This window comes from Papio anubis, chromosome 12, assembly GCF_008728515.1.
Source record: "Papio anubis isolate 15944 chromosome 12, Panubis1.0, whole genome shotgun sequence".
NCBI classification, from domain to species: domain Eukaryota; kingdom Metazoa; phylum Chordata; class Mammalia; order Primates; family Cercopithecidae; genus Papio; species Papio anubis.
Genome location: NC_044987.1, coordinates 117,209,661 through 117,233,691, shown reverse-complemented (window position 1 = coordinate 117,233,691; position 24,031 = coordinate 117,209,661). Strand labels below are relative to the sequence as shown.

Below are 24,031 nucleotides of genomic sequence, written 5' to 3'. Positions count from 1 at the left end.
CTTAGTTCTTCTCTCCATTTAGGTGGGACAGAATGGCCAGAGGGGGCTGGAATTGTGTATTTCCCTTCTCCCAGGAAGTTTAGGCTCTGAGAAGATCCCAACAGGTTAGGTGCTGGCAAAATAATTTCTCCTGAGGGCAGACCTTGTTAAGAACAGAATGTTCCGGTGTGTTTAAAAAAAAAAAGAAAAGAAAAGAAAAAATGATTTCTTTGCCCCTCCTTGTGCTGGAAGCATGAAGGGATTTCCCCCCCCCCCCCCCTCAGTTTTCACTGTAAGGAACTGGTAGAGCTCCTGGAGGTAAAACTCATCAAACGATGGGGCTCCCCAGTAATTGGGTCTCCTGGAGTTTTAAACTCTCACAGTTGTCCATACTGAGCCTCCAGCAATTTGTTAGTTATAGTTAAGGTTTTCCTACCCTAGCGCTGATTTGGTGGAGGATTTTGCTCCAGTAAGCTATGATTCTCTGTATCTGCCTGTCTGTCTGTCCAATTTGGGAGGCAGCGGTTTCCCGCTTAACCTCCTTTTTTTCTTTTTTTTTTCTTTTTTTGAGACAGAGTCTCGCTGTCTCCCAGGCTGGAGTGGCATGATTCACTGCAAGCTCCGCTTCCCGGTTCATGCCATTCTCCTGCCTCAGCCTCCAGAGTAGCTGGGACTACAGGCACCCACCACCACGCCCGGCTAATTTTTTTTGTATTTTTAGTAGAGACGGGGTTTCACCGTGTTAGCCAGGATGGTCTCAATTTCCTGACGTCGTGATCCGCCTGCCTTGGCCTCCCAAAGTGCTGGGATTACAGGCGTGAGCCACCACGCCTAGTCACCTCATTTCTTTAAGAGTTGTTTTTTCAGTTCATTCAGCTTTTTACATGTTGTTAGGATCAGGTGGCGACTTCTAAGCTTCTTACATGCTGGGCTAGAAACCAGAAGGTTGAGTGATATTTCTTTTCTTTCTTTCTTTCTTTCTTTTTTTTTTTTTTGAGACAGGACCTTGCTCTGTTGCCCAGGCTCGAGTGCATTTGTGGGATCATAGCTCACTGCAGCCTGGAATTCCTGGGCTCAAGCGATCATCCCACCTCACCGCCCTCATTAGCTGGGACTATAGGCATGTGCCATTGCGCCCAGCTAGGAGTAGAATTTAAATAATAATAATTAAAGCACTTGTTCTGTTATCTATCATATATTGCTTTCATTGATGCTCACATTCTCCTGCCTGTTTTCCCCTCCAGTGGAGCCCCGTCAGCCTGTCTAGTATCCTTCCGGGATCTCTCCATTCTCTGTCAGTGGCAGGGAATCTCCTCGTTCTGCTGCGTGGTGGGGCATAGCCTTTATCTTTAGCTTTCCACAGTGAGATCGTAATTTCCTTGTCTTTCATAATGTATTTACACATCTTAATGTGCCTAGTACTCTTTTTGTCCAGTATTGACTGGGAGTCAGCGTGAGCTAGAAGGGATGCAAGCACTTTATGAGAAAGTGGGAGGGGATACTTCTGACCATGCCTGGTGGAAGGACTTCCTAGGTGGGAAGGGTAGGCAGAGGCATACTGTGTTCCAAAGACTGTGCTAAGGACAGTGGTGGCTTGAAATTTATATTTTAGAAACACTTTCTAAGGTGGCCTGGGGGATAGCATAGAGGAGAGAGGGATCAAGAAGCTGGGAGACCAGAGAGAGGAGGCTGCTGTAGTGGGGGTTAGGGGGAGGATGTACATTTGGGCAGGAGCAATGAGAATGGAAAGGATGAGAGAATTTGGGAGATAGGGAGAGGACCAGGCCATTGGAAACGAGGAAAGTTTTGAGCCTGGGTGAGTGGGAAAAAGGTACTACTGTTAACTGAAATAGGCAAATCAGGAGGAAGAAATTATTTTGAATAGGGGAAGGAAAAGATTATAAGTTGGGAATCCAGCTAGAGAACAAAGTGGTGTTCAAATTTGGGGAAGGGAAAATAGGTAAAAACTGCAGAAAGAATCATGAAAAAAGCAGAGGAATAGTGGGGTGATTTTGTCCCCCCACCTCACCATTTGGGAATGTTTGAACATTTTTTTTTTTTTTTGAGACAGAGTCTCACTGTGTTGCCCAGGCTGGAGTGCAGTGGCTCGATCTTGGCTCACTGAAACCACTGCTGCTCAGGTTCAACAATTCTTCTGCCTCAGCCTCCCGAGTAGCTGGGACTTCAGGCGCCCGCCACCACACCCAGCTAATTTTTTGTATTTTTGGTAGAAACGGGGTTTCACCGTGTTGGCCAGGCTGGTCTTGAACTCCTGATCTTGTGATCCACCCGCCTCGGCCTCCCAGAGTGCTGGGATTACATGCATGATCCACTGTGCCCGGCCGAACATTTTTATTGTTACCATGTTGGTGGTAGTACAGCTGGCATCTAGTGAATAGAGGGCAGTGTTGCTACTAAACATTCCTGCAGTGCACAAGGCAGCTTTGCCCCTCAGCGAAGAATGACCTGGCCCCAGATATGAAGTGTCAAGGCTGAGCCATGCTGGAGTAGGATTCTTAAGACTGAGCTTTATCCTTTCATCCTTCTGGCTTCCTCTTAAATATTAACCTTTGCTTTGTAATTGGTGCTGATAAATGAACAGCTCATATGATCTCATGTAATCTTCACAAAACTTCTGTTAAATACTGCTACATTGTTTTATGGTGTGAAAACAGGCTTGGAGGCCTGCCCAAGGTCACACAGCTATTTTGTACAGAGCCAGCACTCCACCTGGGCTGGACTTTTTTTTCTGGAGACGGGTTTTTGTGTTGCCCAGGCTGGAGTGCAGTGACATGATCACGGCTTACTGCAGCCCCAACCTTCCAGGCTCAAGCAGTCATCCCACCTCAGCCTCCCAAGTACCTGGGACCACAGGCTTATGCCACCATGCCTGACCAATTAAAAAAATTTTTTTTTGGTAGAGATCGAGTCTTGTTATGTTGCCTAGTCTGGTCTGCAGCTCCTGGGCTCAAGCAGTCCTTTCACCTTGACCTCCTGAAGTGTTGAGATTGATTATAGGTGTTAGTCACTGTGCCTGGCCTAGCCTATTCTTTTAATGTACTTCCTGGCTTTTCTTGTGTTCAGAGAGCTGGGGGTTAAGACTGTCCTGATTACTCCATAGAGATACTGATGTTTTACTGCAGCACTTTTTTTTTTTTTTTTTTTTTTTTTTACCTGAGCCATAGCTGCAATTTGAATTTTAGATGGTTAGAAGAAATTTTTCCAAAATCTGCTTTTTTTCTTATTTTCCTTGTGCTCTAAATTCAGTAGCTGTTTTGATATTATGCTGTATTCTCTTTTCCATGTAGCCAGCCCTATGGCTTAAAGATCATTTTTCTGCTGAGACACTGGTTATGTCGTGATTTTTTTTTTTCTTTCTAGTCATTTTGACTTTTAGATGATAGTCATGAGACTGCCTGCTCTATTTTCTCCTAGGTCCAGGCCCTCAGCCCTGGGGACTAAGCCCTGTATCTGCTGAACTGGGTGCCCTGTGACTTGTAGACAGTTTGCAGAGCTTTCAGTGGCTTTTTTGCTTTTCAGCATAATACAGTTGGTTAGGTAACTTCTTACCTTAATTTATCAGGTGGAAATCTTTGTGTTACAGGTTGGGGCAGACAATTCCTCAGGTTTGTCATCTGCCTGAGCGTTCATTCAGCTGATTCACATACATGAATACCAAAATATCCCCGTTGCTGAAAATGACGGGAAAAAACCCAAATAATTAAAGATAGATAGATGTTTGACATTAGAGATGACATATTTCTTTATTTTCTTTTTTTTTGTTTGTTTTTGTTTTTTTGAGATGGAGTCTCACTTTGTTGCCCAGGCTGGAGTGCCGTGCCCTGATTTCAGCTCACTGCAACCTCCTCCTTCTCTGTGTTCAAGTGATTTTCTTGCCGCAGCCTTCTGAGTAGCTGGGACTACAGGTGCCTGCCACCATACCCAGCTAATTTTTGTATTTTTAGTAGAGATGGGGTTTTACCATGTTGGCCAGGCTGGTCTTCAACTCCTGACCTTGAGGTCCACCCGCCTCAGCCTCCCAAAATGCTGGGATTACAGGCGTGAGCCACTGTGCCTGGCCTAGAGATGACATATTTCAAGACCTTGGGTAGCCTACTAAGCTGTTGTATCACTGTAGCATGTAGCATGGATTTTTCTTGTTTTACAGTGCTATAGAATGTAACAGGCATTAAATAATCTCTCTCTTTTTTTTCTTTGAGATGGAGTTTCGCTCTGTTACCCAGGCTGGAGTGCAATGGCACGATCTCAACTCACTGCAACCTCCGCCTCCCGAGTTCAAGGGATTCTCTTGCCTCGGCCTCCTGAGTAGCTGTGATTACGGGCATGTGCCACCACGCCTGGCTAATTTTGTATTTTTATTTTTTTATTTTTTATTTTTTAATTTTTTTTAATTTTGTATTTTTAGTAGAGACATGGTTTCACCTTGTTGGTCAGGCTGGTCTTGAACTCCTGACCTCAGATGATCCGCCCGCCTCAGCCTCCTGAAGTGCTAGGATTCCAGGCATGAGCCACCATGCCTGGCCAGAATTTTATAATTTTGTAACCTGTGTATTTGATGTAAGTGCTGAAGCATTGGAGCATTATTCATAATGTTTATAATTGACATGTAATAATTGTACATATGGGCCGGGCGCGATGGCTCACACCTGTAATCCCAGCACTTTGGGAGGCCGAGGCAGTTGAATCACTTGAGGTCAGGAGTTCGAGACCAGCTGACCAACATGGTGCAACCCTGTCTATACTAAAAATACAAAAATTAGCTGGGCATGGTAGCGGGAGCCTGTAATCCCAGCTGCTCAGTAGGCTAAGGCATGAGAACCGCTTAAACCTGGGAGGCGGAGGTTGCAGTGAGCCGAGATTGCACCACGGCACTCCAGCCTGGATGATAGAGCAAAACTCAGTCTCAAAATAATAGTAATAATAATAATTGTTCTATTTATGGGGTATAAGGTGAATTTATTCCTTCCATCTGACTATAACATTGTACCAGTTGACCAGCCTCTCCCTGTCTCCCGTGCCCTCCCCTTGCCTCTGGTAAGCACTATTCTCAACTTCTATGAGAGCAACTTTTTTAGATTCTACACAAGTGAGATCACATTGTTACTGTCTTTCTGTGCCTGACTTATTTTGCTTAACGTAAGTACTCTCCTCTGGGTTCATTCATATTGTCACAAAAGACAGAATTTCATTCTTTTATAAGGCTTAATAGTATTCTACTGTTTATATATACCACATTTTCTTTTTTCATCTGTTGATGGACACTTACATTAATGGCTATTGTAACTAGCGCTGCAATATACATGAAAGTGTAGATGTCTGATGTACTAATTTCATTTCCTTTGGATGTATTCCCAGTAATGGGATTGCTGGATTTTTTTTTTTTTTTTTTTTGAGACTGAGCCTTGCTCTGTCTCCCAGGCTGGAGTGCAGTGGTGTGATCTTGGCTCACTGTGACTCTGCCTCTCGGGTTCAAGTGATTCTCGTGCTTCAGCCTCACAAATAGCTGGGATTACGGACGTGCACCACCATGCCTGGCTAATTTTCTTTCATTTTTAATAGAGACGGGGTTTTACCGTGTTGGCCAGGCTGGTCTCGAATTCCCGACCTCAGGTGATCTGCCCGCCTCAGCCTCCCAAGGTGCAGGGATTACGCGCATGAGCCACTGCACCCAGCCTGGATTTTTTTTTTTTTTTTTTTAAACTTGCTTTGATGAGCAGGAGCTGGATCTTAATGGTAATTCTATTTTTAATTTTCTGAGGACCCAGCATACTGTTTTTCGTATCTGTGCTAACTTACATTGCCATCAACAGTGTGTAAGAGTTCCCTTTTCTCCACATCCTTGTCAGTGCTTGTTGTCTTTTATCATTGATAATAGCCAGTCTAATAATGACTAGTGATGTTGAGCATTTTTTCATATATCTGTTGGCCATTTATTTTATTTTTATTTATTTATTGAGACAGTGTCTTGCTCTGTCACCCAGGCTGGAGTGCAGTAACACAGTCACAGCTCATTTGCAGCCTCAACCTCCCAGGCTCAAGTGATCCTCCCACCTCAGCCTCCCGAGTAGTTGGGAGTACAGGCACATGCTACCTACCACACGTGGCTTTCTGGCCATTTATATGTCGTCTTTTGATAAATGTCTGTTGGGTCTTTTGCCTTGTTTTGTTATTGAGGGATGGAATCTTGCTCTGTCATCCAGGCTGGAGTACAGTGGTGCATTCATAGCTTACTTCAGCCTCAAACTCTTAGGCTCAAGCAGTCCTCCTATGTCAGCCTCCCAAGCTGGGAATATAGGCACACGCCACCATTTAGGACTAATTTTTTTTTTTTTTTTTTTTTTTTAAACAGGGTCTTGCTCTGTCACCCAGGCTAAAGTACAGCGCAGCCTTGACTTGCTGGGCTCCAGTGATCCTCTTGCCTCAGCCTCTTGAGTAGCTGGTGTCCATTTTTTAATTGGTTTTCTTTCCTTTCTTTGCTGTGAGTTCCTTGTATATTTTCTATATTAACCCCTTAACTGATATATAGTTTGCAAATAGATTCTTCCATTCTGTAGGTTGTTTCTTCTCTCTTGTTTCCTTTGCTGTGCAGAAACTTTTTAGTCTGATATAATCTTATTTGTTTATTTTTGTTTGTGTTGCCTGTGCTTTTGAGGTCTTTTAAAAAAAATTCCTGGCTCAGACCAAGGTCATGAAGCTTTTCCCCTATGTTTTCTTCTGGTAGTTTCATAGTTTCAGGTCTTTATGTTTTTGATCCATTTTGAGTTTATTTTTGTATATGGTGTGAAATAAGGGTCCAGTTTCATTCTTCTGCATGCAATATCCAGTTTTCCCAACACTGTTTATTGAAGAGACTGTCCTTTTCCCAATTGTGTTCTTGACGCTTGTTGAAAATCAGGTGGCTGTAAACATGGATTAACTTCTGGGCTTTTATTCTGTTATACTGGTCTCTGACTGTTTTTACACCAATACCATGCTGTTTTGGTTACTATGACTTTGTAGTATATGTTGAAGTTAGGTAGTGTGATTCCTCTAGCTTTGTTCTTTTTGCTCCAGATTGCTTTGGCTACTGGGGTCTTTTGTGATTACATATAAATTTTAGGATTGTTTTTCCTATTTCTATGAAGAACGTCATAGGGATTGCATTGATGCATTGAATGTATAGGTTGCTTTGGGTAGTGTGGATTTTTTTTTTTTTTTTTTTTTTTTTTTTTGAGACAGAGTCTTGCTCTGTCGCCCAGGCTGGAGTATAGTGGAGTGATCTTGGCTCACTGCCACCTCCGCCTCCTGAGTCCAAGCGATTCTCCTGCCTCAGCCTCCCGAGTAGCGGGGATTACAGGTACCCACCACCATGCCCAGCTAATTTTTGTATTTTTAGTAGAGACAGGGTTTCATCATGTTGGCCAGGCTGGTCTTGAACTCCTGACCTCAGTGATCCGCCCACTTCAGCTTCCCAAAGTGTTGGGATTACAGGCGTGAGCCACGGTGCTTGGCCAGTATGGACATTTTAACAATATTAATTCTTCTAATACATGAACATGGGCTATTGTTCCATTTATTTGTGTCTTCATTTCTCCGATCAATATTTTAAAGTTTTCATTGCAGAAATCTTTCACCTCCTTGGTTAAATTTCTTTCTTTTTCTTTCTTTATTTCTTTTTTTTTTTTTTGTAGTTATTGTAAACACGATTGTTTTCTTGATTTCTCTTTCAGATAATATGCTATTAGCTGGCATGCAGTGGCATGATCACAGCTCACTCACTTCAGCCTTGACCTTCTGGGCTCAAGTGATCTTCCCACCTGAGGCTCCCATATAGAAATAATACTGCTACTGATTTTTGTACGTTGATTTTGTATCCTGCAATCTTACTGAACTTATTAGTTCTTCTAATAGTTTTTTGGTGGGGTCTTTAGGGTTTTCTGTATGTTAGATCATGTTGTCTGCCAACAGGGATAATTTAACTTCATTTCCAATTTGGAGGCCTTTTATTTCTTTCTTTTGCCTAGTTCTTCTGGCTATCAAGAGAAGCTGAAATGATTCATTTCAGTATTGATTAACAATTTCTGCACAAGAACCTCTTTGGATGGGCGCGGTGGCTCACGCCTGTAATCCCAGCACTTTGGGAGGCCAAGGTGGGCGGATCACAAGGTCAGGAGATCGAGACCATTCTGGCTAACACGGTGAAACCCTATCTCTACTAAAAATACAAAAAAAATTAGTCCAGTGTGGTGGTGGGTGCCTGTAGTCCCAGCTACTTGGGAGGCTGAGCAGGAGAATGGTGTGAACCTGGGAGGTGGAGCTTGCAGTGAGCCGAGATCGTGCCACTGTATTCCAGCCTGAGTGACAGAGCAAGACTCTGTCTCAAAAAAAAAAAAAAGAAAAAAAAGAAAAAGAACCTCTTTATACTGCATGTATTCCCTTAGTATTCTGTGTTAAGGAATCATGAGTTGGCAGTTAGTGATGCCTGCACCACTGGGTCTGGAGGGCAGAGGTGAGAATTCTGCCAGCAGGTACTTCCTGCTCTTTTCCGTTTCCTTCCTGTCATTATGTTGAGTGTGGAATAAGTGTGTTGTTGTCACTGTATTTGAGATTTTGCTTGAGTATCTTGTACCTCTTATATATATATGTGTGTGTATGTGTGTGCGCGCGCGTATATTTAAATTTATTTATTTATTTATTGGAGACAGAGTTTCACTCTCGTCCCCCAGACTGGAGTGCAGTGGTGCAATCTCAGCTCGCTGCAATCTCCGCCTCACAGGTTCAAGCAGTTCTCCTGCCTCAGCCTCCTAAGTAGCTGGGATTACAGGCACGTGCCACCATGCCCGGCTAATTTTTGTATTTTTAGTAGAGACAGGGTTTCACCATGTGGGCCAGGCTGGTCTTGAACTCCTGACCTCAAGTGATCTGCCTGCCTCGGCCTCCCAAAGTGCTGGGATTACAGGCATGAGCCACCACATCCAACCCATGCCTCTCATATTTAATTATGACTTATAAAGCTGTTATGCCAGGTGATAAAGTTTGTGGTTTCAAAACTTCTTGTAAATCGTTGAGAGCTCCTGGGGTTTTACTTGGGAGGATATTTTTGACAAATTATACGATAAATTTTTTCTACCATTTCTGGCATTTCTTCCCACCAGATTTTGTTGTTCCTGATCATATTATTATTTGACTCATTGGTAACTGGCTTTTTTTCTAGGTGAGTTTCTCACAGTTTGGGTTATTGGTGCCAGTCACCTTGCTTCGTTTATTTTGACCGTCACTAAAAAATAATTGACAGTTTCTTCATTGAAACCTATTGAACAATAGAGGTTACAGGTAATACAAAACAGCTGAAGCGTTTCCAGGTCGTGAGCTTGTTTCTGGCCAAGCTAGTCTGCCTTCCTTCTTTAGCAGTACGGGGATAAACTTTGAATCAGGTTACACAATTTAGAACAGTACTTCATCTGTTTGCTTTTGCATTTGACTGAGATTTCCAGAGTATGTGACCGGAAGAAAAACTAGGGCTTTTAACTCTGTTTTAATGCCTGTTCTGTTGCTTGGTAGCCAGAAACCCATGTTGGCTGTGACCAGACACGGCAGGGGGATTCTGATAAGCCACACAGTTGAGGCACCACCCCAAGTTTAGCAGAAAGGTTAAGGCTGTTTTTGGTTCCTTTGATCTACACATTGTCGGCCTGTTTCACAGCTTACTTTGGGAAAAACAAGAACTTTGGTTTCCCTTTTATTTTTGTTCTTTTTAACTAAGGTAGACAACCTTCTGGGAAAATAGATCCTGACTCTTGCTGTCTTGTTCCTAGAGACTCATGATGGTTTTTCATTTTAAGTAACCTTTGAAAAAACTTCTTAAATATGTCTTACTTAAATCTGGGAAAAATTGTTTGTGTTAGAAGCACATTCAAATTTTTTAATTGTTAAGAAAAAAATGAGATATAGTTCACATACCATACAGTTCACCCATTTAAATTGTACAGTCCAGTGGCTTTTAGTGTAGTCACAGATACTTGTAGCTGTTACCACCGTCAGTTTTAGAACATTTTCATCTTTCAAAAAGAAACCTTTAGTTATCATCCCCTACCCTTAAGTACCCCCTCCTACCCCAGCTCCTGGCAGCCACTAATGGACTTTATAGATTTCCGTGTTCTGGACAGTTCATATGAATGGAATCATATAACATGTGGTCTTTTGTGACCGTCTTCTTTCACTTAGCATAATGTTTTTAAGTTTCATGTTGTGGTATATATCAGTACTTCATCCTTTTTTATTAAAACTGTGGTAAAATAAGGCCAGGCATGGTGTGCCTGTAATCCCAGCACTTGGGGAGGCCGAGATGGGTGGATCACTTGAGGTCAGGAGTTCCAGAGCAGCCTGGCCAACATGGCAAAACTCCGTTTCTACCAAAAATATAAAAATTAGCTGAGCATGGTGGCATGAGCCTGTAATCCCAGCTACTTGGGAGGCTGAGGCAGGAGAATCGCTTGAACCTAGGTGGTGGAGGTTGCAGTGAGCTGAGATTGTGCCACTGTACTCTATCCTGGATGACAGAACAAGACCCTCTCTGAAATAAATAAATAAATAAATAAATAAAATTAAGTAAAATTATGGTAAAATAAGCAGCAGTAAAAATACCATTTTAACAAATTTAAAATTTATAGTTCAGTGGTATTAAGTACATTCACATTGTTGTGTTACCATCACCAGAATGTTGTCATCTTCCCAGACTGAAACTCTGTACCCATTAAACTCAACCGACTCCCCATTTCCACCTAGTTACCCTTATTTTTAAAAATTCATGAGCTCGATCAGAATCTGTTTTCAGTTTTAAAGTTTTAAGCCACTAAGTTTGTAGTAATTTGTTATAGCAGTGATAGGACACAGAGACTTCTGTGTCATAGAGGTTTATAGAGAGTAGTCCTGATGGAAGGTGATTTTGCAGCTCCTATGACATTTTTCTTTTTTCCTCTCTCTTCTCCCCTCCCCTCCCCTCTCGTCTCCTCTCTTTTTTTTTTTTTTTTTTGAGACGGAGTCTCGCTCTGTCTCCCAGGCTGGAGTGCAGTGGCGCGATCTCCGCTCATCGCAAGCTCCGTCGCCTCCCGGGTTCACGCCGTTCTCCTGCCTCAGCCTCCCAAGTAGCTGGGACTACAGGCGCCCACCATCACGCCCGGCTAATTTTTTTGTATTTTTAGTAGAGACGGGGTTTCACAGTGTTCGCCAGGATGGTCTCGATCTCCTGACCTCCGCCCGCCTCGGCCTCCCAAAGTGCTGGGATTATAGGCATGAGCCACCACGCCTGGCCTCCTCTCCTTTTTTTTGAGATGGGAGTCTCGCTCTGTCGCCTAGGCTGGAGTACAGTGGTGTAATAATGGCTCACTACAATCTCTGCCTCCTGGGTTCAAGCGATTCTTCTGCCTCAGCCTCCCAAGTAGCTGGTATTACAAGGTGTGTGCCACCATCCCGTCTGATTTGTATTTTTAGTAGAGACAGGGTTTCACCATGTTGGCCAGGTGACCTCAGGTGATCCACCTACCTTGGCCTCCCAAAGTGCTGGGATTACAGGCGTGAGCCACTGCACCAGGCCTCCTATGACATCTTTAATGTGGCACGTGGTGCTCTTCAGCTTTGCCTCCTATCTCTTTGACAACTCTTCATGGTTAGTTATAAGCAAGGACTCTGGAGCCATATGCCTGAATTTGATTCCTTGCTTAGCTACCTACTTGGTGTGTGATTAGAGTATGGAGGTCTCCTGTTTCATCTGAAGGCCCTGGTAACCAGTTAATGTTGGAGGTTTTTTGAACAAGCTCCTAGTCAAAATCAGTTGACAGATCTTTAGTAACACTAGCATAGAAGATCTTGGAACTATTAATACATATCAAATGGAAAGCCCTAGAGAAGAAGGTTTAAATATTGCCTCAAGATTTTAACCTGCGAATTATAGAAATATAATGGAGATTTTTGGATTCTAGAAGAATATGAGTTTGCAGGGATGCATCTGGGATGCCTTTCCCCTTCCCAGGACTGAGGGCATTTCTTCTTTCTTCTCTAAAGGAAAACAGCATGTGGAGGTACACACAGGCAAGTCTCGCTCCGTCGCCCAGGCTGGAGTGCAGTGGCGTGATCTCGGCTTACTGAAAGCTCCGCCTCTCCGGTTCATGCCATTCTCCTGCCTCAGCCTCCCAAGTAGCTGGGACTACAGGTGCCCGCCACCATGCCTGGCTAATTTTTTTATATTTTTAGTAGAGATGGGGTTTCACCGTGTTAGCCAGGATGGTCTAGATTTCTTGACCTTGTGATCCACCCGCCTTGGCCTCCTAAAGTGCTGGGATTACAGACGTAAGCCACCGCGCCCAGCCCACACAGGCGATTTCAAAAACGCTTCCCCACCTCTACTCTAGAAATTAAACAGATAGAGAATTTGTCTGTTTTTAATGTGACTCATGGAGTTAAATTGAGAAAATAAATCGAGATAAGATGAGAACAGTTATTGTGTAACCCTGACTTTTCATCCATATTTATCCAAGAAGAGTGATTTAGCTCACCTGTAATACAGATACTTACTATCCTCTTATTTCTGACAGAGGCGGCCTTAGCAACATGCTGTTCCAGTGCTCCCTACCTGATACCACAGCCACCCTTGGCGATGAGCCTCGGAAAGTGCTCCTGCGACTTTATGGAGCGATTTTGCAGATGGTGAGTTGATAGGCTACTTTGGGAGGGGGGGGGATCCTGTTAACATTTTAAATCTTCTTTCCTGAGATACCTTGGAAAGAGATTTTAAATACTTTAATGGTGTTACTAAAGATATTTAAGTATATTGCTTTTACTGTAATTGGGCTGCACAACTTGGTTTGCATTCTGAGTTAATTCCTGTTCTTTTTTAGTTATTATTTATTAGTAAACTAGTACAGGTATTCCCAGTTTCACATCCAGAGAAGGTACAACGTTGGTTAAATCTTAAATAGTGCTTGATGATTCTTGGTTCTACATATTGATTAAAATTTTCAGCTCAGATTTAGATTGTAAAGTTCTAATGTAGAGAAGGTATTGTTTTTATAACATAATCCAAAAGATTTTAGAGGATAGTCCCAGTTAACGAAGTATGATCTCAACGAAGCTGAATTTGATAACTATTTCTCTGAGATTTCTTTAAAACTTTGAATTGTTTGTTATAGTCATAATCTTTCTAAAGTTTTATATTACTTAAATAATCTAATTCTTAATTAAAGTATCTATTGAATTATTCAGTTACAGGGGATCCCAACTTGTCTGGGTTTATCATTAATATTATTAATGTCATGAATTTACTATTTCTTTGACCACAATAGAAATGTTAGGTTGATGTATTTTTTTTTTTTTTTTGAAACAGAGTTTCACTCTTGTTGCCCAGGCTGGAGTGCAATGGCGCGATCTCAGCTCACTGCAACTTCTGCCTCCCGGGTTCAACCGATTCTCCTGCCTAAGCTTCCCAAGTAACTGGCGTTATGTATGCCACCATGCCTGGCTAGTTTTGTATTTTTTTAGTAGAGACGGGGTTTAACCATGTTGGTCAGGCTGGTCTCGAACTCCTGACCTCAAGTGATCTATCTGCCGTGGCCTCCCAAAGTGCTGGGATTACAGGCATGAGCCACTGCGCCCGGCGAGGTTGATATATTTCTGTGGCAGGATTTTTATTTTTTTATTTTTTTCCTGAGATGGAGTCTGGCTGTGTTGCTCAGACTGGAATGCAGTGGTGCGATCTCGGCTCACTGCAGCCTCTGCTTCCTGGGTTCAAGCAATTCTCCTGCCTCAGTTTTCTGAGTAGCTGGGATTATAGGCACACCACCATGCCTGGCTATTTTTGTATTTTTAGTAGAGATAGGGTTGCACCATAGTGGTGGCCAGGCTGGTCTCAAACTCCTGACCTCAGGTAATCTGTCCGCCTCAGCCTCTCAAAAGTGCTGGGATTACAGGCGTGAGCCACCACGCCTGGCCTGTGGTAGGATTTTGATATCTGTGTTTTTGTTTTTTTTTTTTTTTTTTTGAGATGGAGTCTCGCTCTGTCGCCCAGGCTGGAGTGCAGTGGCACGATCTCGGCTCACTGCAAGCTCCGCCTCCCAGGTTCATGCCATTCTCTTGCCTCAGCCTCCCGAGTAGCTAGTATTACAGGTGTGCGCCACCACGCCCGGCTCATTCTTTATAATTTTAGTAGAGACAGGGTTTCACCATGTTAGCCAGGATGGTCTTGATCTCCTGACCTCGTAATCTGCCCGCCTTGGCCTCCCAAAGTGCTGGGATTACAGGCGTGAGCCACCGTGCCCAGCCTTTTTTTTTTTTTTTTTGAAATGGAGTCTTGCTGTCGCCCAGGCTGGAGTGCAGTGGTGCAGTCTTGGCTCACTGCAAGCTCCGCCTCCTGGGTTCATGCCGTTCTCCTGCCTCAGTCTTGCAAGTAGCTGGGACTATAGGTGCCCACCACCACGCCCGGCTAATTTTTGTATTTTTAGTAGAGACAGGATTTCACCATGTTAGCCAGGGTGGGCTCAATTTCCTGACCTTGTGACCCACCTGCCTCGGCCTCCCAAAGTGCTGGGATTACAGGCATGAGCCACTACGCCTGGCCCTGATATCCTTTTTAATCTTCTTTGGAAGGGCCCATTTTATCTTAATGAAATAGAGTAGTTTTCAAGCTAAATTTTTTAGAAGACCGGCCTATTTCAGCTCAATCTAAAAAGCAGGTCATATCCATATGATATTTGATTATATGTTTGGCAATATTAAAGTTCAAATTGGCAGTCTAGGTGTTAATTCTTTTTTTTTTTTTTTTGAGACGGAGTCTGGCTCTGTCGCCCGGGCTGGAGTGCAGTGGCCGGATCTCAGCTCACTGCAAGCTCCGCCCCCCGAGTTTACGCCATTCTCCTGCCTCAGCCTCCCGAGTAGCTGGGACTACAGGCGCCCGCCGCCTCGCCCGGCTAGTTTTTTGTATTTTTTAGTAGAGACGGGGTTTCACCGTGTTCGCCAGGATGGTCTCGATCTCCTGACCTCATGATCCGCCCGTCTCGGCCTCCCAAAGTGCTGGGATTACAGGCTTGAGCCACCGCGCCCGGCCTAGGTGTTAATTCTTAAAAAAATTGTCATAATGTGAAGAAACCCTTTTATTGGATAGCTTTTCCTTGACTCTGTCAAGCTGTGGAAATGGTTAAGATCTAAAAATGTGGGGAACAAGTTAGTATGTTTGAAGGTACATAACTATTCCACACATGTGTACGCTTGTTGAGGATATCTGTGGTCACTTTGTCATTAGGTGCAGATAGCTGGCATCCAGCTAGGACCACAATTGATGCTAACTGAAAACACAGACCCCTTGCTGTTAATACACAAGCAGAAAAGATTCTTGTGTTCACCATGCAGCTTGGGTTTTAAATTTAATCAAGTTGCAGTTTCAGAGTATAGTTTTAAAAATCTTTCATTGTTATTTTGGCACTTTTACTGATGTGCCTTTTTTTGTTTTGAGACAGGGTCTCACTTTGCCACCCAGGCTGTAATGTAGTGGCACAACCATGGCTGACTGTAGCCTCGACCTCCTGGGCTCAGGTGACCCTCCCAGCTCAGCCGCCTGAGTAGCTGGGACTACAGGAGTGAGCCACCACGCCCAGATAATGTTTGTATTTTTTGTAGAGACAGGGTTTCACCATGTTTCCCAGGATGGTCTCAAACTACTGGGCTTAAGTGATGCGCCCGTCTAGTCCTCTAAAAATGCTAGGATTACAGGCATGAGTCACTGCGCTTGGCCTGGTATGTCTTGATAGTCATTTTTTCTTTGAGGACTGTTTAGATTCTGCAACAGTTAAGTCCCATTTCTACTGTTTTGTGTGTTTTGCATTTATACAACACTTTTAAAATAATAAATAGCTGCTGAAATTACATGTGATATAAAACTATTGTTTAAATCTGATTTATGAGGCTTTCATTTCTAACTTAAATAAGAAGCATTTTAAATGTGTTACAAGGTGCTCCTCTGAGGGCTAGACTAACCTAGGAGTTCAATCCTGTGCTCTAGAGCAGTGCTACAGTGATGGGAGTAATGGAGTATTCTGCATCTGTGCTGTCTGATACACTCGTCACCAGCCACATGTCAGTAATGAATATGTGGAATGTGGCAAGTGTGACTGTTGAACTGAATTTTAAATTGTTTTTAATTTTAATTAATTTAAATTAAAATAGTGACATGTAGCTCGTGGCCACTGTGTTGGACAGCCCAGCTCGAGAATGTTCTGGTTTATTATATGAGTCACTTAGTAAAAGCCAGCTGCAGCATAGCCTACAACTTGGCAATTAGCCTTCCTCTAATAAAGATTCATTATCTTTATTATTATTTATTGTTAGTCTTTTTTCCATTTTGAAATTTTAGCATTGTGGAAGTAGTACCTGACAGTAGTTAAATACAGTAGAAATGTATGGAAATAAAATTTGTTTGAACAGAATTCTATGTCCTAATTTTTTTCGAAGAAAAAAGACTATTAAGTAACTAAGACAAATAAAAAGAATTATTTAAGTCACTTAAAATGTAATTGACTCTTACCAAACTAATAGAATAGAGTATGTTTTACATATGATTCCAATTTGGGGGGAGGTACCCCACGTTTAGCTTCTCAATTATGTTTTTATTAGGCAAATGTTAAATGAGTTTCCATTCCTGAAGCTATATCTACTGATGTAAGGTGAAACCATACTTGAAAGCACCTTGGATAGAAAGGGAAGTTAGGGCTGGGCATGGTGGCTCACTCCTGTAATCCCAACACTTTGGGAGGCCAAGGCAGGTGGATTACTTGAGTCCAGGAGTTTGAAACCAGCCTGGGCAACATGGCAAAACCCTGTCTCTATAAAAAATTAGGTGGGCGTGCTGGCATGTGCCTGTGGTTCCCCAGAAACTTTGGAGGCTGAGGTGGGAAGATCCCTTAAGTCCAGGAGGTGGAGGTTGCAGTGAGCCAAGATCATACCATTGCACTGTAGCCTGGGGGACAGAGAGAGACCCGTCTCAAAAAACAAAAACAAAAAAAAACCGGAAGGGAAATTAGTAGTTTTCTACATGGATAATAAGCATACCTCTGACAATCTGACAGTTGACATAGACAACAAACTCATTTTTGTTGGAAAAAAACTATTTCTTTGCTTTGTAGGTGGGAATCTGTATTTTCAATGTAATTATTCAGTTGTTCAAGTACTTAGTTCAAGCACACTTTTTTGGTTGTAGTTTAAACTTAGTAAACCATGAAGCCTAGAGTCACAGAGTTCAATATATTTGGTTTCCTAGCTCTGCGGAGTTTAGCAGGCATACTTGTTGCCAGTTAAGAGTTTCAGATATTAATGGCCATTGGAGAGTGCTGGTCATTGGGAGTACTGTGACAACATGAGGAGGGGAACCAAAATCAAGAACTCCAAAAGATGGCTAAGGTACAAAAGAAGGAAAGTAAAGAGCAGGCTTAGAAGCTTCTAAGATGCGAGCCAGGGAACAGCTGCTGTGTGCTTTAGGAGCTGAGCTGCCACACACTGTGCCAGGGATTTTAAATTCCTTTCCAAATATTTTCAACAGCTTTAAAGTTTCTATTATTTATTTTTGCTGCGGTCTAGGTGTGATGAAATTGCTGATGTATAGCCAACTCTTTAGAATGAATCTGGCCTACAATGGAAGGAGATATTTATGGTCTACAGTGAGGGTTTTGTTCCTATCACAGCAAAAAAAAAAAAAAAAAAAAAAAAAAGCCAGAATTTATGATAAATTGTTAGGATTGATAATTGTCAAGATTTGCATTAATTGAGAGATGTGACTGAGCAAATACAGAGCCCCAAATAATAAATCACATTATTTTCATAAAATTAAGGGTTAAAGAGAGAATTAAATATAATGTGACTCAAATCTTCTGCTTTCCTTCTTTTTGCTCTACCTCATAGGAAAGCATACACACATCCTATACATGTGTGTGTATTTATACAAATATAACTGGTATCTCCCAAGCCAACTTTACAAATGCAGCTATAGCATCCTTTAAGGTGGGCTAGAATTCACTCCTTGGAAAAATGTTAATTGAAGACTACTGCACAAATAATAGGCCTATGTGTTTTCTCAGAGTATTTTGCATTTTTGCTTAATTATATGACAGATTTAGTTTAGTATGTCCCTTCTTTCTATTTCCCTTCCTTGTTTTAAGCTTTTGAACATTTTACTTCTGTGAGAATCAGAGGTGGTAACATTTTACACGTTCTTTGATCAGCAAATGATTTACAGGTGACTTGGTTTAAAATAACTAGATGATTCTCAACTTCCTCATTTTTCTTCATCTTGGCATTGTAAGATGTCTAATTTCCTTTATTTCCATAGTGACACTGAAATGACTGCTCTTTGGTACAGTTCTCTAAGGGTTAAGTGCCAAAAAGCCAAGGTAAAACTTTGATTGGGTTCGGCCCCACAGCTTCTGTCCCACAAACATCTGTCTCTTCTAACCTCTATTTCTATCTAAGATGAGACAGAAGCAGACTTCCTGACTGTATCCTGGAGTTTTTGTTTAGGATTTGTGTTAGTTTTAGGGTGCTTATGAAAATTCCTGTGTTTGTCAAGGTCAAGAATGGGTCCTTTTGAAAATATGAACAAGATAAGACACACACAGCTATAGAATATTATTTGTAGGAAATTATTAAACATAAAAATATTGGTCTGATCTTAAAGTAATGCATGTCAATATAATTTAGTGTCTGTTTTACATAGGCTATCTTTAATTTTAATGGAAATGAGGTTATTTTCATTAGCTGCATAGATTATGAAAACCAAACTCAACTGTGAAACTACCCTGAGCTAAAGGAGGATAATTTAATAGAAGTTTTGGGAATAGGTCAGCCTTTGCATTGTGGAAAGAGATAGAATTGCTAGAAGAGAGCGTAAATGTATAAAATTAGCTATAAATGTAACTTGATTTTTTTCCTTTCTGATACTGGGAAGGAACATGAGCTCTGCAACGTCCAGTAGCAGCCTTTTCAGAGAAGCAAGTTTGGCTGATTACAAATAACCAGTTTGCTTATTTATCATGAATTGTGGAAGACACAAATGTCAGTACGTATTGTTCCTTCAATGTAACCTGTGCCAGTTGGCGGAAGTCTCAGAGGATTGCTTTGTCCCTTCCTCTGTCAGAACAGTGACTCTGTGTTAAGCCACTTCCTTCTGTGCATGAATGGAGAGATTTGGCCTCACCGTTATGAGCGGTCTCACAGGCATGAATGTTTATAATACACATCAAAGATCTCTCTTGAATGTTGTCTGGAAAATTGTTTTTGTTTGTTTTTTGAGTAATAGAAGGCTAATATTAGTGCTTGTTTGAGTACTAACCATAATAAAGGCATCAAGGCACAACGCAGATATGTATTAGCAACTCAAAAGAGTAAAATTTGAGACACCGTCCTTTTTGAATCTAGAAAACAAATGTCTTCCTCCCTGTTTTCTCTTAGCCCCAGTTTAATTAAAAATTAAGCCACAATAAAATATGGATAACTCATAAATAGTTAATATTAAACTACTGGCTACTGAGAAATCAGCTGCTAAAAAGTATTTCTTTATGTTACTAAGGTCACACCATGCAAAGACCAGTATTGCTGGTACTCCTTGAAGGAATTATGTCCCTGGTAACTGAATTCTGTGAATTGTCACTTTTTTCCTCATTGCATTAGGATCATTAGGAATTTAAGTTGTTCTGTTCACGCTGCTTTAAAAAAATTCCATTATACTTTTGAGTATGGTTTAATTCTTTATTCCTAAGGCAGTCAAAACTTCCCTCTCAGAAGTGAAACATTTTTCTCGTGTTGTGTGTTCCCATTTGGGCTAACCTAACATTTCTTTAGCTGATTCTCTCCCAAGATAGTTGCCAAATTACTACTAATAGTCCTTCCATACCTGCTTTGGTGCCTTCTTTTGATAACCAAATAAACCACAGACTACTATGTCTAATTTTTACATATTCAAAGTGTCTTTGTCTTGCTGGTATTAAATGTTTGGGATTTATAGCATGAAGCCAATGCGGATTTCTGGTCCATGGAACGATGGTTTGACCGCAGCCCACCCCTCTTTGGGAAGGAATGTCTTTATGTTGGGTGGAGTGAAGGGCGTTGGGGGTAATGTACCACTTTAGCTGTATGTGCATGTGTTCTCTGCTGCAGGCTTGTCCATGCGATCGTGCCTGGAGCACTCTGGTTTCCAGGTGACAGACACGATTCACGGTATAGTATGAGACCTCTGAAGTTGGAGCATTCTCTACAGCTTTAATTTCTTTCTTTTAGTTCTTGGATTCAAGAATTGCTTTTAAAAAAGAAAGTTGTAATGCTTGTTAAGTAGCACCAGCTACAGTTTGTGCTGTGCTTAAAGAGGTACAGTGATTAAGATTTCAGAATGTTGTGTAATAAATATATCACTTTTTTTTTTGTCCAAAGCAAATCAGATTCCTTTCTTCTGTTTCCTCAGTAGAAAATGACAAACATTTAGGAATTTTAGAAGTTTATGGGCCTCAACTTGATAACTTAATTGAAGTAATCAAGTTCTTCCTTCATACCACTTCCAGCATTAAGGAAACACCATATATATTTTGATATTTTGGTCAGAATTAGAAACAAACCTTCTTCTTTGTCCTTACCAGTCAGTGTGCTTTCATACACTGGGTACCTGAGACCTTAGGGAGCTCTGCAGTGCTGATCTGATGTAGTGAAGCACACTTCCTGTAAAGGTGTTGCTTACAAGTCAACCCTTGGGATACTTAGAGGGAAGGTATTTTATTTAGTCTTGGAAGTCTGGGGAGTATTGGATCAGCAGGTTGCCCTGGATCAGACATACATTTTGAGAAAGTCCTGAAATGGGCCTCTTTTTTTTTTTTTTTTTTTGGAAATGGAATCTCGCTCTGTTGCCCAGGCTGGAGTGCAGTGGCGCGATCTCAGCTCACGGCAACCTCCACCTCTTGAGTTCACGCTATTCCCCTACCTGAGCCTCCTGAGTAGCTGGGACTACAGACGCCCACCATCACGCCCAGCTAATTTTTTGTATTTTTAGTAGAGACAGGGTTTTACCGTGTTAGCCAGAATGGTCTTGATCTCCTGACCTCGCAATCCACCCGCCTCGGCCTCCCAAAGTGCTGGGATTACAGGCATGAGTCACCGCATCTGGCCGAAATGGGCCTTTTTAAAACCTGGGTTTCCACTCACCTGTCTTTCTATTGGCTTATGTTGCTTAAAATGTTTTAGAAGTTCTAGTTTCCTAGGGATGCTCATCAAGTCATCCAATTTTGAAATTATTAGTGTCCAAAAAGATCAAGTTGTTTTAGATTGGTCCTTGGGATAATTGAAGACACTCTAGAGACTACCATAAAATGTTAGAAATCACTTATCTGTTTAAATTCTTGTAATTCATATGTGCTCTTTAGATAATAACATAAGCTATACTTTAAATCATTGCATGAGATCTTACATTTTAATGTGTTCTGTAAAATGTATTCAGAAAGTGCTATAAGTTGCCGGGCGTGGTGGCTCATGCCTGTAATCCCAGCACTTCGGGAGGCTGAGGCGAGCAGATCACCTGAGGTCAGGAGTTCAAGAAAGTGCTGTAAGAAGCCATAAAAGCAATAAATACAGGATGATTTCATTTTTTTTCATAGAAATCAGGAAGAAATAAGGTTAGGGTCCATGATAACTCTGAGAGGAAAACATATTGCAAAGAAACCATACTGAAAAATGTTAATTGAAAGAGTTGCATAACTCTTTCAATTCTGTAGAATTGAACACATTCTATAGAGTCATGGTTCTCAGGCTTTTTCCTGCCCCACCTCTCCTGAGATGGAACATAGCTGCATGATCAACAGGGACTCGGCAGGCCAGGGATTATAACAGATGCCACCCCTGTATTAAAAATCATTTCTCTCCTAGAGGGTTGAGTGTGGTGAGATGACCAGGGTGGGTATTAAGGGTCTCTGAAGCCACAGGCTACCCAGTAAAGAAGCATGCCACTCCAAGACCACATGGGCATCACAGCTACTGAATTGAATCCGAATGATGTACCACAGGCTCCTGTTCTCAGGGTGAATACGATGGCCTGGGAGTTGTTCAGTACTCAGCTCAGGAAGGTAATACCAGATTAGTAGAAAGATGGATTATTTTCCCAGACCAAAATTTAGATATCCTAGAAACTAAGTCTAGGATTTTTTTTTTTTTTTTTTTTGAGACAGCCTCACTCTGTCGCCCAAGCTGGAGTGCAATGGCATGGTCTTAGCTTGCTGCAACCTCTGCCTCTCAGGTTCAAGCGATTCTTGTGCCTCAGTCCCCTGAGTAGCTGGGATTAGAGGCATGCGCCACCACACCTGACTAATTTTTGTATTCCACATAGAAACAAAGTTTCACCATGTTGGTCAGGCTGGTCTCAAATTCTCAACCTCAGGTGATCCTCCCACCTTGGCCTCCCAAAGTGCTGGGATTACAGGCATGAGCCACCGCGCCCAGAAAGGATTATTCTTACTTATTTGTTTGTAGGTCTCAAAACATTTTTAAAAGGTCACAATCAATTTACTGTTTTATGTAAAGCCTTTAAAAGAGACAGTAAGGTGAATGATCCATTTAGTTATTTTTTGGTGAGGAAGGAGTGGTAGGAAGAAGAGAATGTTATCCATGTTTCTTAGTTTTCTTTTTTTGTATGTATTTTTCTTTTTTTCTATTAAAAAATGGATGGCACAAATTTTTTTCTACAAAAAACCTGTACTCTCATTTGTATATCATTTTAGTTCAGCAGCCACCATTATATTTAACAGTACCTGTTTCTATTCTGTATTATGATTTTTTTGTGCGTGTGTGAGATGAAGTCTCACTCTATTGCCCAGGCTGGAGTGCAGTGGGGCGATCTTGGCTCACTGCAGTCTCCGCCTTCCAGGTTCAAGCCATTCTCCCGCCTCAGCCTTCCAAATAGCTGAGATTACAGGCGCCTGCCACCAGGCCTGGCTAATTTTTTTGTATTTTTAGTAGAGAAGAGATTTCACCATGTTGGCCAGGATAGTTTTGAACTCGTGACCTCAAATGATCTGCTCCCCCCTCAGCCTCCCAAAGTGCTAAGATTACAGACGTGAGCCACTGTGCCTGGCTCATATTATATTATCCATAATCAATAATGATTTGGTTTCTTAAATAGCATTTCCAATTTATTTTGCTATTGATGACATGGTGTTCTTTGTAGCTGATTCATCACTTTTTAAAATCTGTCTCACAAGCAGCTCATATAGGTAGTGGACCTTTAAAGACACTTTGAAGATAAATGTTTCAGATGTTAAAGATGTTTTAAATGACATTTAAATGATAGCTCTATGTGACTTAACGACACTTTCTTTATGCCACTTTCACCAATTCTTACTATGCACAGACTCTAGAGAAAACTGAGGTGCTGGTTTGTTTCATCTCCCAGTGGGGCTTTATTCATTTAGTCATAAACCTACTTCCCTCAGTATTAGAGAAGTCTTTCATTAAGTACTGGCCAAGTAAGTTTATTCTGTCTGATGGCTTAAATAGGTTAAAAGAAATACACCTGCTGTATTGTGGAACATTAGGTAACTTAAAGTAGGTTTTTGAATCCTAAAATCATATAACACAAAATACAATAAAGGGATGTCTCTTCCTTCTTGGTCCTGGAGTTGTCTTACTACTTATTGATTTTTTTAAATTTTATTTTATGAGACAGAGTCTCGCTTTGTCGCCAGGCTGGAGTACAGTGGTGTGATCTTGGCTCACTGCAACCTCAGCCTCCTGGGTTTAAGCGATTCTCCTGCCTCAGCTTCCCGAGTAGCTGAGACTACAGGCGCACATCACCACACCCAGCTAATTTTTGTATTTTTAGTAGAGAGGGGGTTTCACCATATTGGCAAGGATGGTCTCTATCTCTTGACCTCGTGATCTGCCCGCCTCGGCCTCCCAAACTGTTGGGATTACAGGCATGAGCCACCGTGCCTGGCCCATTTTATTTTTAAAGCATGAAGTAGAACATTTTGAAAACCCGTGCTCTATA

The 24,031-nt window shown here is 41.8% G+C and overlaps 1 protein-coding gene across 6 annotated transcripts in view; it reads left to right on the top strand.

Annotated features, from left to right (window-relative positions):
- CHKA (choline kinase alpha) overlaps positions 1–24,031 on the top strand; it is a 73,093-nt gene that overhangs the window by 11,836 nt on the left and 37,226 nt on the right. For all 6 annotated transcript variants that reach the window (XM_021925472.2, XM_031653767.1, XM_031653768.1 and 3 more), the window contains exon 2: positions 12,570–12,681. In XM_021925472.2, the coding sequence (XP_021781164.2) occupies positions 12,570–12,681 (112 nt within the window). The remainder of the gene's footprint in view (positions 1–12,569; positions 12,682–24,031) is intronic.